Source organism: Sapajus apella, unplaced genomic scaffold (genome assembly GCF_009761245.1).
Source record: "Sapajus apella isolate SASKATOON/1434 unplaced genomic scaffold, GSC_monkey_1.0 scaffold44, whole genome shotgun sequence".
In the NCBI taxonomy this organism is placed as follows: Eukaryota; Metazoa; Chordata; class Mammalia; order Primates; family Cebidae; genus Sapajus; species Sapajus apella.
Window position 1 is genome coordinate 10,180,803 of NW_022436984.1, and position 17,135 is coordinate 10,197,937.

The window sequence follows — 17,135 nt, forward strand, 5'->3', positions numbered from 1 at the left end:
AAAAGCAAGAGAGAGAGGAAGGAAGGAAGGAGGGAGAAAGGGAGGGAAAGAGAAAGAAAGAAAAGAAAAGAGAAAAGAAAAGAAAGAAAGAAAAAAGAAAGAGAAAGAAGGAAAGAGAAAGAAAAAAAGAATTGTTTATATTATTCAAAACTGGAACAGTGGATTTTTAAGGATTGAGAAGCACTGCTGCAGAGTTGGGAAATCATGATTGCCTTGGAATTTGGGGTTCCAGACTTTAGTCTCTTCAAGTTTTCTTGACACCCATGGCCTCCATTGCCAGATAATTCACTACTCTCACAACAGGGCCTGGCTCTCAGACCCACCTATGGCTTTGCACTTTGAAGTGAGCATCATCCATCCTGGTGTTCTGCTAGGCGTCCTAGGAAAATGAACACAAGACTGATTCTTCTCTCACCCAACTTCAACATGTAATTTACCATTTCCAATGTAGCAAGAGGGGGATTGCTGATGAGAAATGAAGACTTGCTCAGGGTCACAAGCACATCTGCAGGCCCTACTGACCAGCCGTCCCCTAGAGGAGTAGTTTCTGAGAAGTTTTAATTACAAGCACAGAAGCTGAGGGGAGGTCCTGCAAGGTGTCCCATCAAAGATAATGACTTTATTAACTAGTGCTGTTCAACTGCACCCAGCTATGCATGTTTTCACTCTAAAAGGTCTTGGGCAACCAAAAGCAAATGATGGGATGGTCTTACTAAAATATTTATAGTCCTAAGGATACCCAGACTTATAAACCACTTGCCTCAGGAACAGAGACCAAGAACAGTTTTCAGTTTTCCACAAAAATTGATGCTCAAATTTATTATTTCACTTACTCCCTCCCCTTGCTCAATTTGTTTTCTATGTATGTATTTAGTACTTGTTTTAAAAAATATTATAGGACCATAGATATTTATTTTTGAGCATTAAGTAAAAATGTGGTCTTTGCACAGAGTTAATTGACAAGAAGCTACTATAAAACTTAGACCTCCGGGGCACTCACACCCACTGAAACCCCAGAAGTAAATACACCTAAAAAATGTCTGCCTTCATTTGGCCTGGCTGGACTTCTGGTTCTCACTCAGTTCTCTTTCATGTTTCTGTTCTCGCAGGACATGGTATGTCAATTACTCAGGCCTCAACTATTGCTAATAGTCAAAATTGGAGATAATTCAATGGCCACATCATTGGCACAGGTTAGCTAGTGTCTTAGTTCATGAATAGAGGGAATATATAAAAAGCCTCAGAAAAGCGGCCGTTTGGGAAAGAAAGGCAAGAAGAAAGGGGGTGGGGAGAAGGAGAGGCTCCGGATAAGGCCTGAGAATGCTCTATTTCATCTTATGTGCTTGAAAAGGAACCAGACCTTTTTTTTTTTTTTTTTTTTGAGACAGAGTTTCACTCTTGTTACCCAGGCTGGAGTGCAATGGCGCGATCTTTAGAATTCTCCCTTCTTCACCTATTTTGAAGGAGAGCAGTGTCTAAATGCTATCAGAGGTTCTGCTCCTGTTTCTAAAGAGGAAGCTCAAACTATCTGCAGTTGCCTCGATGGGACACAGAACCAGGGATACCAGGGGATACTCAGGTCACTTCTCAGACCTTGTGAGTCTCTCCTCCTTCTTCCCAGCCCCTTTCTCCTTCCCTTTCTTTCCCAGACAGGCTCTCTTCTGAGGCTTTTTTTTTTTTTTGAGACGGAGTCTCGCTCTTGTTGCCCAGGCTGGAGTGCAATGGCATGATCTCGGCTCACTGCAACCTCTGCCTCCTGGGTTCAAGCGATTCTCCTGCCTCAGCCTCCCAAGTAGCTAGGATTACAGGCATGAACCATTGCACTCAGCCAATTTTTGTATTTTTAGTAGAGATGGGTTTTCTCCATATTGATCAGGTTGGTCTCGAACTCTCAACCTCAGGTGATCTGCTCACCTTGGCCTCCCAAAGTGCTGGGATTACAGGCGTGAACCACCACGCCTGGTCTGTATGTTCTAGTCTATACTTTTATCATTATTTTAGAGTATACTCCTTTTACTAACAAAAAAAAAAAAGTTAACCATAATATTTAACCAAAAGATTTTTAAAGTAAAAAATTTAAAAATCTCAAAAATAAAAAAAATGCTTATGGAATAAGGATATAAGGGAAGAGTATTTTTGTACAGCTGTAAAATGTGTTTGTGTTTTAAGCTAATTGTAATTACAAAAGAGTCAAGATGTTAAAAAATTTAAAAGTATCTAAGGTGAAAAAGACATAGTAAGCTAATGCTAATATTATATTAAAGAAAAAATCGAGACCATCCTGGCCAACATGGTGAAATCCCATCTCTACTAAAAATACAAAAATTAGCTGGGCATGGTGGCATGTGCCTACAGTCCCAGCTCCTAGGGAGACTAAGGCAGAAGAATCATTTGAACCCAGGAGACAGAGGTTGCAGTGAGCCAAGATTATGCCACTGTACTCCAGCCTGGCAACAGAGCAAGACTCTGTCTAAATATATATATATATATATATATATATATATATATACACATACACACATACGTGTGTGTGTGCGTGTGTATGTGTGTGTGTGTGTGTGTATATATATACATATATATATATATAATAAATTTAGTGTAGCTGAGGTTTACAGTGGTCATAAAATCTACAGCAGTGTATAGTAATGTCCTAGGCCTTCACATGCACTCACCACTCCCTCACTGACTCACCCAGAACAACTTCCAGTCCTGCAAGCTCCATTGGTGCTAAGTGCCCTCTACAGGTGTATCACATTTTATCTTTTATACTGTATTTTTACTGTACCTTTTCTATGTTTAGATACATAAATACTTATCAGTGGTTAACAATTGTTTACAGTACTTAGTACAGTAACATGTTGTACAGATTTTTTACCTAAGAGTCAATAGACCATACCATATAGCCTAGGTGTGTAGTAGGCCACATCATCTAGGTTTATGTAAGTATGCTTTACAATATCAGCACAAAGGTGAAATCACCTGGCTGAGTACAGTGGCTTAGGCCGGGCATGGTGGCTCACACCTGTAATCCCAGCACTTTGGGAGGCCGAGGTGGGCAGATCACGGGGTCAAGAGATCGAGACTATCCTGGTCAAGATGGTGACACCCCATATCTACTAAAAATACAAAAATTAGCCAGGCATGGTAGCACATGCCTATAATCCCAGCTCCTTGGGAGGCTGAGGCAGAAGAATTGCTTGAATCCAGAAGGCAGAGGTTGTAGTGAGTCGAGATCACGCCACTGCACTCCAGCCTGGAGACAGGGTGAGACTCTGTCTCAAAAAATAAATAAATCGCCTAATGACACATTTCTCAGAGCATAGCCCCATCATTAAATGATGCATGACTGTAGGAGGGAAAATTAGCTCTGCCAATAATGCTTTATGGATGATCAAAGCAAATATGATTCAAAAGAGAAAGCGTTTAGGTAAAATAATGATTAAATTCTTAAAAATTTTCTTTATGTAGTTTTGCTGGTGACTGGAGTACATTCAAACAAAGAAACAGCAAAGAAGATTAAAAGGCCCAAGTTCAGTAAGTAAAATCACAATTCCTTGCTGGCATAAGGCTTGTTTCTCCCACATGGAGGGTTATTATACTTGTTTCAGATTATTTTTGTTTTGTTTTGGTTTTTGTCTCTATCTCAATTATTTCCACTTAGACTAATTGGTGATACTTATTAGTGATAAGTGTCTTATCCTGACCACATTCGAAAAAGTGTTTCAGACAGGGGTCCTGAGTCCTGACTATAGGATAAAAGATATGTAGTTCCCCTGCACTAGAAAAACTCAAAATGCACAAAGACCAGGCAACCCCAAGTCTCTATGACTAAGTGGAATAAGTTAGCCCTGACACTGAAATGCTGTCTCAGGTCCCCATACCAGAAAATTTAGTTTGGCTAATGCAAAGGTCTAGCAAACCTACCCACCTACCAACAGGCACTGGGATCAGAAGGCCAATCTCACAAAAAAGCCCATGTGATTTTACACCCCATCAATGGAAGGAGAAAAAAAAAATTCATTTTTGAGTGGAGTATCTGTTAAAATTAGATGACAGAAAATCTGGAATAAGGCCAGGGGCATTGGTTCACTCCTGTAATCCCAGCACTTTGAGAGGCCGAGGCAGGCGGATCACTCGAAATCAGGAGTTCAAGACCAACCTTACCAACATGTGGAAACCCTGTCTCTATTAAAAATTCAAAAATTACCTGGGCATGGTGGTGCGTGCCTATAATCCCAGCTACTAAGGAGGCTGAGGCACAAGAATCACTTGCACTTGGGAGACGGAGCTTCCAGTGAGCCCAGATCATACCACTGAACTCCAGTCTGAGCCACAGAGTGAGACTGTGTCTCAGAAAAAGAAAACAGAAAGAAAAGAAAATCTGAAATAATAGATGCTTACTTAAGACTGCAGTTTCTTTCTCTCTCCGGGCCTTAGCTTTTATGGAAGTTCTAGTCTCCAGGGACCCAGACTTCTGTCTTCTAATTCTGCCAATTTGTTGCCCACAATGGCTGCCCAAGCTCCATTTATCATGTACACATTCCAGTCAGTAGGAAGGGATGAAGAAGGGCACATAATAGTGATGCAGGCTTTTTCTTCTCAGTCACTTTGCAAGCCAGGGAACCCCTAGCCAGTGGGTGATGCCTCACCTGGGCTTTGCTTGGCCGTACTGGCATGCCCCAGCCCATCAGTGTTATGGCTTGTACCTGTGTTCAGCGGCTCCTGAGCGCTTGTACCATACCCAAGAAGAATGAGGATAAGCTGGACATGGAAGAGTGAGGAGGGCTGAGACGAATTTTATTGAGTGAGGGAACAGCTCTCAGCCGAGAGGGGATGTGAGGGGTGGCTCCCCTACCAGAAGGCGTGAAAGTCCCTCATATGGCTGGGTCTGGGGACTTTTATGGACTCAGAATGAGGAGTGGATGCTGATTGGTTTGTGAGTACGCAAAAAAGATTAAAGCGAAGATACCACTCAAAGGTGGGCAGGACAGTGTAGAAAACCAAATAGGGAAAGGGTAGGTTTATGTAAAATAGGTGAAGGGTAGGGATCCATCAGAGGAAAGTGCACCAAACGGGAAGACAGGTTCTCAATCCAGTCTGAGGATTTAACTTGTAGCTTGGCTTTCAGCCTTTTAACTGTTTTCAGCTTGGAGACACGGTTTCACCAGGGACCTGTCCGTATCTGCCTAGGCATTTGGCTGCCTCCAAATAGCTCTCCAAATACCAATCTCAATAGCTCCCTTTAAAGGTACATCCAAAAAGTTCAATATAACCCCTCTCTTTAAGTACTATTGGCCAACAACAGTAAGGGAGAGTGGGAAATGTCTTGATTTTAAACATCCACATCCGTTGCTACAAGTAAGGGGTATTATTACTAAGAAAAAAGAGAAGAATGGACATTGGGAAATAACTCACAGAAGGAGACACAGATGGAAAACTCACATTCAAATAAGCACACTGGGATATCTTTATTCAAATTTGGCTTGATGAAGGCTTAAGTTAAAGCGTGTTTATAAAGAACCATAAAAAAAGACTTTCGATATAGCCAATGTTCTGTGCTCTCCACAACTGAAACTTTCTTTATAGGCATTAAATTTAGGTGCCTTGAAATCAGCCACATTAATCATTTGAAATAAAAGAAAGATTTGCTTCACACAACCTCCTTTTTTCTTCTGCTCTTTTAAATCTTCCATGTGAGATTTCCTGTTGAAATGAGACCTAAAGGGCAACCATCCACAGCCTGCTAGTCTGAAATACTAAAAAGGAATCAGTTGTTTATTTATTTCTGTCAGGACCAAGAGCCAAGAGGATGGGCCCTGGGGCAGATGTGTGTTCCAAACAATGATTAGGTTAATATGGAGACAAATGCATGCCCAAGTGTGAATTCCTTTGGGCTGTTTCCAGTATCTTCATTAACTCACATACAAAATTCATAAAAGGTTCCATGATTACCGTGACAACAGTTTGCAGTGACTATGAAAGTCTGTGCTAAATGACCCATGGGCAAACCACTTTGAGAGATCTCGAATGGATTGAATTTCTGATATGCTAAATTCTAGCCTTATTCTCAAAATCTCCCTAGTGATACAGCACATTGGAATCAATAAATGCACGAGGTCTCTTCTCTAATTAGGAACTCTGGCACAATTATTAAATAGGGGAAAAAAAAGATACAATCAAGGTAATTGGATATTCCCAAACCAAGGAGATATCTGATTCTTGACCTCCAGAGTATTCTCAAATCATAGTCTATAGCTTGAGGCCAAAGTCATTCTCTTTTTTTTTTTTTTCCTGTTCAACATTGTCTGTCTGCTGCTGGGGGAAGTGACTAATGGCAAAGAAGGCACATTATTCATACATTTTATAAGCATTTATTGGGTGCTAGCCAAGTACCAGGCACTGTGTTAGACACCCATAAACAACAGCAATCCAGACTCAATCTATGCCCTCACAGAGCTCATCATCTAGGATGGACGAAAGACAAGTCAACAGGAAATGACAGTGTCCTATATAAGTGCTAGGACAAGAGGAGCTAAAGGTACTCAGAGAATAAGGAAAAGAAGTTGTGTATCTGGGAGGGCTTCCTGGAGGAAATGACACACACTGATTCTGAAAGCTAAATAGGGATTGGCCAGGCAAAAATGAGGAGAAAAGAGTATAATAAGCAGACAGAACACACCATGCCCAAGGCCTGAAGAGTAGAAAGAGCTAAAAAGAAGTTCAACATACAGAAATAGAGAGTAGAAGGTGAATGTGTTGAGGAAAAAGATGAAAAGCAAGCAGACACCAGATGGTGAAGAGCTTTACTGCCGTGTTCAGGGGATCTGGACTGCACCAAGAGGGCAATGGAAAGTATCTTCATGTGGGTTATTTTGGTTGCAATTAGCAGAAATCCAAGGCCAATCTGCTTAAGCAAAAAGGGGGATTTGGGCAGGACCTGGGGTAGCTCACAGAACCCAAGGCAGGAAATGCAGCTGGAACTTCCTCAGGTTGGACTGTAGATGGAAAGGCCTCAGGAACCAGCGCCCCTGCTTCTCTCTGTGCATCTGCCCTCCCTCCCCCACCAACCCCCATCCTTGTCTCTCAGTCGTGGTCCCAAATTCCTGAGAGAGAGAATCTAATTGCATCAGGCTAGGCTGGCAGGGGGTCCACCCTATAAAAGAAGCATGGTCCTCAGAGAATAGTAAAGTGTTAAGGAAGGTGGTGTTAGGGAAATGAAACAATCCTGCCAACATTAACAACAACTCCTTTGTAGAAATATTTGAAGATACGAAGAGGAAAGAGAGAGAATACAATTTATGAGTGGGCATTACAGATTTATATGCATATATATAGTATGACAGAGTATACAAAGTCTGGACAGAATTTCACACAAGTTTATATAGTAGGTTGGAAGACAGACAATTACAATGTCTCTTGCCACTCTGGAGGTGAGTACTTGCAAATTCTTACAGAAGGCCAGAGCCCTCGCATTGTAAAATCAAAAGGCTGGCCTCTTAGGTCTTTCGTCTTTAAGAAAACATCCTAAGAGGACAGGGTGGTAGGGGGCAGTGGGCTTCTCTCCTCTTCACTAAACAAAGCTTGATCATCTAACCGTTAGCACTGATACCTCAAAAAATATCTTATAGGATGCTACCAGAGAGTTTTAAAGAGAAGGTGAAATGATAAAAGCAGGGCTTTAAACAAATCACTTTAGCTTTAATGTGAGATTGCACTAGGTCAGTGGTCCTCAGTGTGTGGCTCCTGGACCGGCAGCATTAGCATCACCCGGGACCTTTTGTCTCAAGCAGCCCAGACTTCCTGAGTCAGAAACTGCAGGGGTGGGCCCAGCAATCTGTGCTTTAACCAGCTCTCCAGGTGATTCTGACGACTTGTAAAATGTGATAACCAGCAGACTAGAGAGAGAACCAAGATGAGGGCTTCTTGCAGATATGAATGCGAAATCATTTAGGTAGGTTCCCTTTACTGCCCTCCAACCTCTCTTTTAGAGGCCCTCAGTTTTCACCAATGTTTTTTCAAGAATCACAATCTTCATGACCCAGAAGTTTTAAGTCAAATAGCAAGGAGAAGGTAATTTGGTATGTCGGTCAGTGAGTAATTTCCTGACCCCTCCCAGACAGGGGGCACTGTCCTAGAGTCTTGAGGATCTAGTGCCTGAGGCACAGTGACACTAGTTGGCAAGGCCGGATTTCAAATTCAGGGCTGGGGGAGGTTCAACCCCTGATGTTTCCCCAGTGGCCTCCTCTCAAGCTGGGTGGGACTAAAGAAAGAATGAGGTGTCTGTTGCCTGGGAGCGGATGAGGGTGTTGCATAATCAAAGCCTGGCCAAATAGAAAGTAGAAGACATACAGGAAAAATGGGAGAAGGAGGAGCCTAACTGTCTTCCTTGGGCTTGGCTTGAAAATGTCTGCCATTCTAGTATACCTATTCTCCCTACTCATAAGGTTCCCACTGATTTTGGTAGTTATCTCTTTCACTCCTCTTTACTTTCCTTTCTTTCTCACTTCTTTGTCTTTTCATCCCCTTTTCCTTCTTTGCATTTCTTTGGCCTGTCCATGGCCTCCAGTGCCCCTCATGGATATTCCTTAGCACCACTGGGGGGGCCCTTTGGACCAAGAAGATAATACTTAAGAACACGTTGAAAATAATCTGGGATGGGGGTCTTACAAAGAAGAAAAGCAAATATATTTTTAAAAAATTGGATGGATTCTCATAGCTCTTCTCCATAAACCCATAGGCCCATTCATTCCAAGCTAATATTTTGCTTTTATGTGCTGAGTTGTATTGGGTACAATTTTATCCCACCATATTTGGCTTATCACATTATTTTCTAAATCAAATTAAGTCTGACTCCAAACTGCCAACTGCTGAGGTGAGGGGTGGAATTCAAATTCCTAATTACAATGGCTTCCTCCCTCTCTGCAGCAGAGATGGCTTGTGCAGGCTTGTGCAGTCTAGAAGATTCAGGATGGTCCCTCAGCTGCTCAGCGTCCAAGTCCATGTTATCTTTGGGAGGTGGGCAGCTCCACTGTTTCTTGGATGTTGGGATGTTAGCAGAGGTGGGGAAGCCCTGTACCTAAAGCTCCATCTCAAGGTGCATCGCACCAGGTGCTGCCCTGAGGTGGTACTCCTCAAAGCAGCAGCTAGGGCAAGGGAATATTTCCTTTACTGGAACCTATTTGGGCACTCCCACCTCCCCAGTCTTAGAAGATCATTGTGTCTCCATTACTTTTTGGGCTGAACAAGCCCAATGCTCTGAAACAAGGGGAATTTGGAGAGTCTACTTTTCAAAGCCTGGAGAGAGTGTTGTCTTCGTGACACACTGCCCTCTCTCCTGCAACCTTGAGATCCAGAGGTAGGAAAATATGAGCCTGTCTACCTTCTTAGAATAGTAAAAGGGAAAAAATGCAATGGGAAGAACATAAGTTAATGACTTAATAAATTAACGGGCTGTTTAATCCAAGGTAGAGTTTACCTTACTGCACTAATGAGTATTTTATCACTTTATTTTTAGAGGTGACATTTTCAAGGCTCTCATTTTCCTGATAAGTCTTAGAGCCATAGATCTAACCTTAGCCAGAGGCACCTTAGTGATAGGTTTAGTCAGCATAAACCTACTCAAGCAGTTTCTAACAAATTACCAAAATGTGGCTGCATTTTTCTTGATTGTTTAAGGCTACAGATAAAGATTGAAGGGCTTAGATCTGTTCATAACACACTTCTCCTACGGCAGTCTTAATACCTTATACATTTTAAGGATTAATTTCATTTATGTGTAGGTTACACAGTCAAAAAAGGCCTACTCTTTAACTTATGAGCCTTTCAGTCCATACTGTAATAAACACATAATCTATTTTCACATAAATTATGTCCACCAGACTCTAGAACAATTCCTGCCTGGCAGAGTGTCTGTGCTAGAGAGAGAAAAGCTTTCAAGTTGTAAAATCTCATCAATGGCTTTTTCACACATAATGAAGCTGCAGGAGAGCCCCAGATGCAATGGCCTTAGTCCAAAGTACCGTCAGGTGAGATCACATTAGGAATTATCAGGGAGCCACTGATAATTCCATGCAGCGGGTTACTGGCCACCCATCCTGCAAAGTCTGTGACCTCAGTAAGCATCCATCTTGTATAAGACAAAAGTATGCAAAGGGAGGCCTTGCTGGACCCAACCCCTATCCCGAACACACACTACTAGGTTAGATACCTCCTGTGTGCACTGCACTTTTTCCATCAAGTACAGATACTGCTTGACTTACAATGGGGTTGTGTTTCGATAAGCCCATAGTAAGTCAAAAATGCATTTCATACCCTGAAAAACCTTCCATAAAGTCGAAAATCATAAGTTAAACAATTGAAAATCAGGGACTCTCAGTATTTACCACATATTACAGTGTGTCTTCCCAGCAAGACCAAAAGTACCATGAAGATTCAATTGGTACTCATTAGGGAATTGCTGGATGTATGGACAAATGAACAATAAAACAAAAGCCACTATAAAATAAAGCAGAATGCAGTAAATTCTATAGGAGAATAACAAACAAGGAGTCTACCATAGGAATCCTACTGGTCTTATGAAATAATATTCAAGATAAGACCTGAAAAATAAGTGAATTTTTACAGGCAGAGGTTGGGAAAGAGCTTTCCAGGCTGACTAAGCACAGATACCATGGGGAGCAAGTGGAGGATGAGATCAGGAAGCAGTGAATGGCATGTTTGGGTTTAACTGTTGAGGAATCATGGAAATGCAGCTGGAAGGTGGGTTAGGACCCACCAGGCAATGCCAATCTGAGTTTTTTTTCTTCATCATTCACTAGAGGGTGGGGACTTCTGAGAGTTTTCTAAGCAGGAAATTTACATGATGAAGGCAACAATCAGTGACATAAACAAGATATTCTCCACAGGCAGTAAAGCTACGTTCTGAAATATTTCCATTTACATTGGAGTCTGTTGAAACAGACTTAATTTGGGGTGAAATGTACAACATGTAATTCACATAGTTCTCTCCAATGAATTAATCCTAATACTTTGTAAGGCATGGAAAAATTTTTGCAATCAACCTTGAAAAGTAGATGATTCCTGAACCTACTGCCTTGGGCATGAAGAGGTAATTGTTCTGGGACTTAGTTACTTAGTGCATTGGACACTGATGAAGAGAAATACAGCTCCATGGGTGTAAGATTTGGTATAGCATGCACACAGCTTCTTGGGTACATTTATGTGTAGCAACTTGTAAGTAATCTCCAGTGTTTGCTTGCTTCTTAGACACCTGGCACCAACACCTGTGTGTTATCCACACCGAGTGGCATGTGGGCCCTTTCTCAGACCATGAAAAAGGAAGAGGATTAACTTTCTAGCCCTTCTTCTGATATGTGGGTGAGAAAGAAGGCAGAGACTCTCTGTGTTACAGATTTTTAGTTGAGTAGACTCTACCATGGCAATTCTCAATAACAGGAATCAATACATGGAAAATTACACTAGAAGGGTTACTTTGCAGGCATTTGGGATAGATGCACAGATACATGCATGTATTCACATAAATACACACACACACACACACATACACACAACCTATTTGCCAGATATATACTGCATTCACCCAGTAGTGGTGGTCAGCAATCTTCAAGTTCAGAAAAGCTTGTAAGATTAGACACAAGAAGTGCAGTTTAACTTCTTCCCTTCAGTCATGGAAGAGGCAACCAGGTCGAGCTGGCAAAACTGTGGGTTTATAGGCCTGAGTTCATATCTTAGTTCTGCCACTTGGTATCAGAGCTTAAATAAATTAACTTGCCTCTCTGAAAAATGAGGACAAATGCCTTTTTAGGGTTTTGTAAGGACCAAGTGAAAGAACCTGTATTAGGGTTCTTTGTAAACTAAAATACGTATTTTTAGAGACACAAACTTCTGCAGCTTCCCCAAAACTGTGTTGCCACAGGCCAGTTACCTTCTGTCATCCAATCACTCCATTCATTCATTTATTCATTCAGCAGACATTCTTTTGAACAGCAGTGAATGAAACAGACAAAAGTCCCTGCCCTCATGAAGTTTACGTTCTAGCAGACGAATGAAGATGTAACTGGAACTGGGACCTGAAAGGTAGTAACATTCAAACAGATGAAAGGAAAAGGCTTTCAGATGTGAAAAATGATTCAAGCTAAGTTTGCAAAACAACATGCATTTAGAAAGCGGAGACTTTATTGGCAAGTATTGGCAAGCCCAGACGTTCCGTGGAAGAAACTCTGGAAAGGCCTTAAGGATTTTGGAATTTTTCCTAATGGCAGCAAAAACCTAGTGACAGTTTTTGAGCAAAGATTCAATGTGATCAAAGACTGCTTAAGAAAAATGGATAAGAATGCTTTGCAAAAGAAGGCACTACAAAGGAAGAATTAAAATGACCTAGATGTCAGCATCATGGAGAGCAATGCATTCATCTTCAAATTAATGATATTTTTATTTCATTAAACTAAGAACTTTTTGCATAATTCTCTTAAAAATGAGATTTTACTCTAGTTGAATATCACAGTCCAACAAAAGTGACTTTAATATTAAAAGTTTTCACGCATAAGTGTTTTTTATGTTATAATTCTTCTTCATTAAAAAATATTAAAAATAATCATTCTTCCTCATTAACAGACATGAGGCAGGCTTACAATGATTGCCTGTTGATAAGGAAACGTGTTTTCCAGAAGCAATGTGGCTTGCCTGGGATCACTGAAAAGTTGAATGGCAAAATAAGGAATCTACAGTTTGCTTTGGCCTACTACATAACTGGCTTATTGTATGTGTCATCATCTAATAATCACTGTCATTAGCCTAGGCAGGAGACCCAACCAATAGGAGAAATATTTCCAGTTCTTACTCTCAGATTCCAATTTTGTGCTAAACATTGACTCAGACAGTACCAGTTTTCTGTTCTGAGATGAGACCTTTTGCCCAGGAACCCTTGTGAGACCACTACAACAGACACGTGAACCTCAGTGACCAGCATCTAAAGATAATCCTAGAGTTCGATCTGATTTGCAAGTGGTACTCCTTTCCCTGTCGCTAGTTCCAAGGGGGTTTGGGAAGGAACCCTTGGCAGATACTGAGATGCTCTTATGTGATTTCTGATAAGTGAGAATGTCTATGAGAAGGCAAGATTATCTTAAGGAGTCATATGAGAAAGTGGGTGGGGGCCTGAAGGGAGAAGCCAGGCAGGTGGCCAAGCAACAAGTTTCTGTGCAAAGGTTCCACTGAAGAGTTCTGAAAAGAACTTACAAATAATTTCTCACCTGAGGTTAGCTGTGGGGACACAGCATCCCCCTCTTACTGTTTTGGCATTTGCCAAATATCTTCCTGCTCCCTTTAGACCTAAGAATGATACTTTTTGAGCTGCCTTAATTTTAACTTGTCTTTTTAAGGAAATCTGATTTTCTGCACTTTTAGGATCAAACTCAGAGAAGGGGGAAGGGAGATATGAATAAATCTTAACAACCAAAGAGAGAAGCTAAGCTAAGCTGCAAGCATTGAATAGTTCAAAGATATTTAGAGGAAAGGCCAAGATTCATTTCATTTGGGCCTTAGATGGAGAAGTGGAAGTTTCTTTGACTATTACAAGAAAACAGACTACCTCACAAATAACTGGGAAAACACTGTAAAGAAACAAACCATAGTTTCCATATACTTAAAGAAGAGCTGCCAGAAAGATGCAAATGCCTGCTTTTTCCTGGCTGAACACAGACATTACACTTTTTAATAATTTTGGCAATCACTCTGCAAAATTTAACTAGTTCACTCTCTCCAGCTTAATTTTCTGTACAAATTTAACAAATACTTTATCTTGAGCCACACTTTGACATTACTCCCTGTTTTTCCAAAGTGCATGAGCACATGTGCTTGATTTCATTTGTTTCCCCCTGTGAGACAAATCAGTGAGTTAATCTACCAATTTTACTAATCTGGTTAGGTGCAGATAAAGCAGATCTTATTTAAGGTATTTCCCTGGGCTTTGTAGAAAAAAAAAAAAGACAAGCAAATAAAAAACAAATGCCCTCTTAAAAAAAGAAGGGAAAATTGACTAGCAGAAAGTAAAATGTGACATTTGCCCTTGTCTTTTAAACCAATTATTTCACAGAAAATTCTATTGCATGTAATATGTGCACCCTGAAGTCTTTCAACAGGTTTGCTCATTGTCTAATACTCATGCAATAAGCTTCCAGATAGACTCATTTACACAGCCCCAAAAGATTTGGTTGGTCTGACTGGAGATTCAAAATCTAAGAGTACCAGGGTCACATCAAAATTTAATCTCAATGCACACAGTTTGTTACCTCCTATTTCAAAGAACTAAGAACAAAAGAAATCAATCATTTTCTTTACCTCTAAAGGAGGAGATGCATTTGGGAGTGAGGAAGTGATCTGGAGAGTTGAACACACAGTTAAGTTACATCCAGGAATCAAACAATTTGCTAATTTGAAGAGAGACCATGCTGGTGTCTTCAACCCAAAATTTGCCTTTAAAAAATACTCTAAGACTCAAAGTAGTAAACGTAGCCTTGAGTATCAGAGTTTAAAAAGATGAAAGGTAAAAAGAAAATAGCCAGTGAAGAGGCAAACTTTGATGGGGAGAATGAAACCACAAAACTGTTTCAAGCACAGTGCTCTACTTCTTAATGTAAACCACAAATTGCTTAAGCCTGTGATCAAACTCAACCCCTTGGTTCCCCGGAGAAGTTCCCTGTTGCCCCAGCCGTGAGTAGCAAAGATGGTCTGGGATGGGTTTTTAAGAAAAGAGCAGAAAACTTCAGTTCTCCCTCCAGCCTGAATGAAATGCAATTCTCCTCATTCAGGTACACAAGGGTTAAAAAGAGTATGCTTTTTAGATACAGCTGGAAGCCATTAGCAACTCTGAGACCATCTCAGGAACCCAGTTAGAGGGTGGGTGGCCTGGCAGAGCTCCTGGATCCAAGAGTCTGTGGATTACAGACTCTTAGCATTGGAAGGGGTTTTATTCTACCTCTCACCCAATGTAGAAATCCTCTCTATAAATGTTCAGTCTCCACTTGCATACTTCTATCAACAGGCCACTCACTGCTTCCTGAGGCAGCTCTCTCCTTCATGGACAACTTCAATTCCTCGAAAGTTCTTCTTGGCAAAATTTGCCCCTATAGAAAGCCTGTTCTTTAAGTTCTAACTCAACCTCTGACATCACAGGACACAGCAATCCTACTTGTGAAGATAACTATCATCCTACTTGTGAAGATAACTAACTATCAGCTGCCTCCAATTCTTGCTTCCTCATGCCCAAATGACCCATTTCTACAAACCATCCCTTTCATTTGGTAGTTTCCAGACCATTCCCAAGCCTGCTGCCTCTTTGGACTGCGTTAATGTTTGAGAGTCCCTTCTGAAGAATGGGGCTCAGAACTGCATACCTTCCCAGATCAAAGGGCACCAGTAAAGTGTCCTCTGGGGACCTTTTCCTTCAGGAGTGTCCTGTCCTGCCACTGACTCAAGATAACATTTCTGGCCACTGGAGGTGGGTGGTCTTTTCTCAGCATTCTCTGCTTCGTTAATTGATTATTTGAATAAGCACAGGAATCAGACTTTTGTTTTTGTTCTCAGCAGGTTAAATGCAATGGATGGTCACTGTGGTACTTTGGATCTGGGAAACGTCCTAATTACATCTTTGCTTTCATTATAGGGAGGGGATGTAGAGTCAGCCTAGGCTCTGGCACTTAGAGATTAAGTAAATCAATAGTTAAGACCTAACAGAGCCACCCCATAGATAAACTAATAGCACAGGGTGTAATTTTAACCCCATTTTGTATTCCCAGCTGTGCCTCAGATCAACTGCGATGTCAAAGCCGGAAAGATCATCAATCCTGAGTTCATTGTAAAATGTCCAGCAGGATGCCAAGACCCCAAATACCATGTTTATGGCACTGACGTGTACGCATCCTACTCTAGCGTGTGCAGTGCTGCTGTACACAGGTGAGTGGCTCTGAGCTACTTAATAACACTAGCAATTGGCAGGGAGCTCCCATGCAGGGTTGCCATATTTAGCAAGCAAAAATATACAGATATTCTTTAGCTCAAAATTTAATCTTCATTAAAACTTATTTTTACTGGATATAGAAGTCTAGCCAACAGTTATTTTTTTCTTCTTTCATTAAGCACTTTATGCTTCATTGTCTGCTTGTATAGTTTCAGATGAGAAATCTGTATTCACTTTTTATCTTTGTTCCTCTGTACATGTCATTTTTCCTTTGGTTACTTTTAAGATTTTCTCTTTATTATTTGTTTTCAAAAATGTGGTTATAACATGCTTTTGTGGAGTTTTTCTTGTTATCCTGATTGAGAGTCACAGAGCTTACATATTTCATCAGATTTGAGGATTTTAAGCCATTGTCTCCAAATATTCTTGTTTACTCTTGCCCCAGCCTCTCCTTCTGGAACTTTATGGTACACTACTTCAAACTATCCCACAGGTCACTGAGACACTGGTCTTTTTTTAAAAAAAAAAAAAACTTTTATTTTAGATTCCAGGGGTACATGTATGTGCAGGTTTGTTACAAAGGTATATTACATGATGCTGGGGTTTGGAGTACAACTGAACCCATCACCAGGAAGTGAGCATAGTACCAAATACGTAGCTTTTCAGGCTTTGCCTCCCTCCCTCCCCCTTCTTCTATTCCCTAGTGTCTGTTGTTCCCATCTTTGCATCCATGAGTACCCCATGCTTAGCTCCCCCTTATAAGTTAGAACATGCAATATTTGGTGTTCTGTCTCTGCATTAGTTCACTTAGGATAATGACCTCCAGCTGCATTCATGTTGCTGCAAAGGACATCATTTTGTTCTTTTTTATGGTTGATAGTATTCCATGGTGTATATGTGCCACATTTGCTTTATCCAATCCACCATTGAGGCACCTCAGTTGGTTCCATGTCTTTGCTATTGTGAATAGTGCTGCAACAAACATACTGGTGCATGTGGCTTACTGGTAGAAGGATTTATTTTCCTTTTGGAATATACCCAGCAATGGGTATATATAATCAGCAATAGGATTGCTGGGTCAAATGGTTGTTCATTAGTTCTTTGAGAAATCTCCTAACTGCTCTCCACATTGGCCGAACTAATTTACATTTCCACCAAC

At 41.0% G+C, this 17,135-nt stretch overlaps 1 protein-coding gene across 4 annotated transcripts in view; it reads left to right on the forward strand.

Annotated features, from left to right (window-relative positions):
• VIT (vitrin) overlaps positions 1-17,135 on the forward strand; it is a 120,447-nt gene that overhangs the window by 34,034 nt on the left and 69,278 nt on the right. For all 4 annotated transcript variants that reach the window (XM_032239301.1, XM_032239302.1, XM_032239303.1 and 1 more), the window contains exons 3-4: positions 3,469-3,534; positions 15,816-15,972. In XM_032239301.1, the coding sequence (XP_032095192.1) occupies positions 3,469-3,534; positions 15,816-15,972 (223 nt within the window). The remainder of the gene's footprint in view (positions 1-3,468; positions 3,535-15,815; positions 15,973-17,135) is intronic.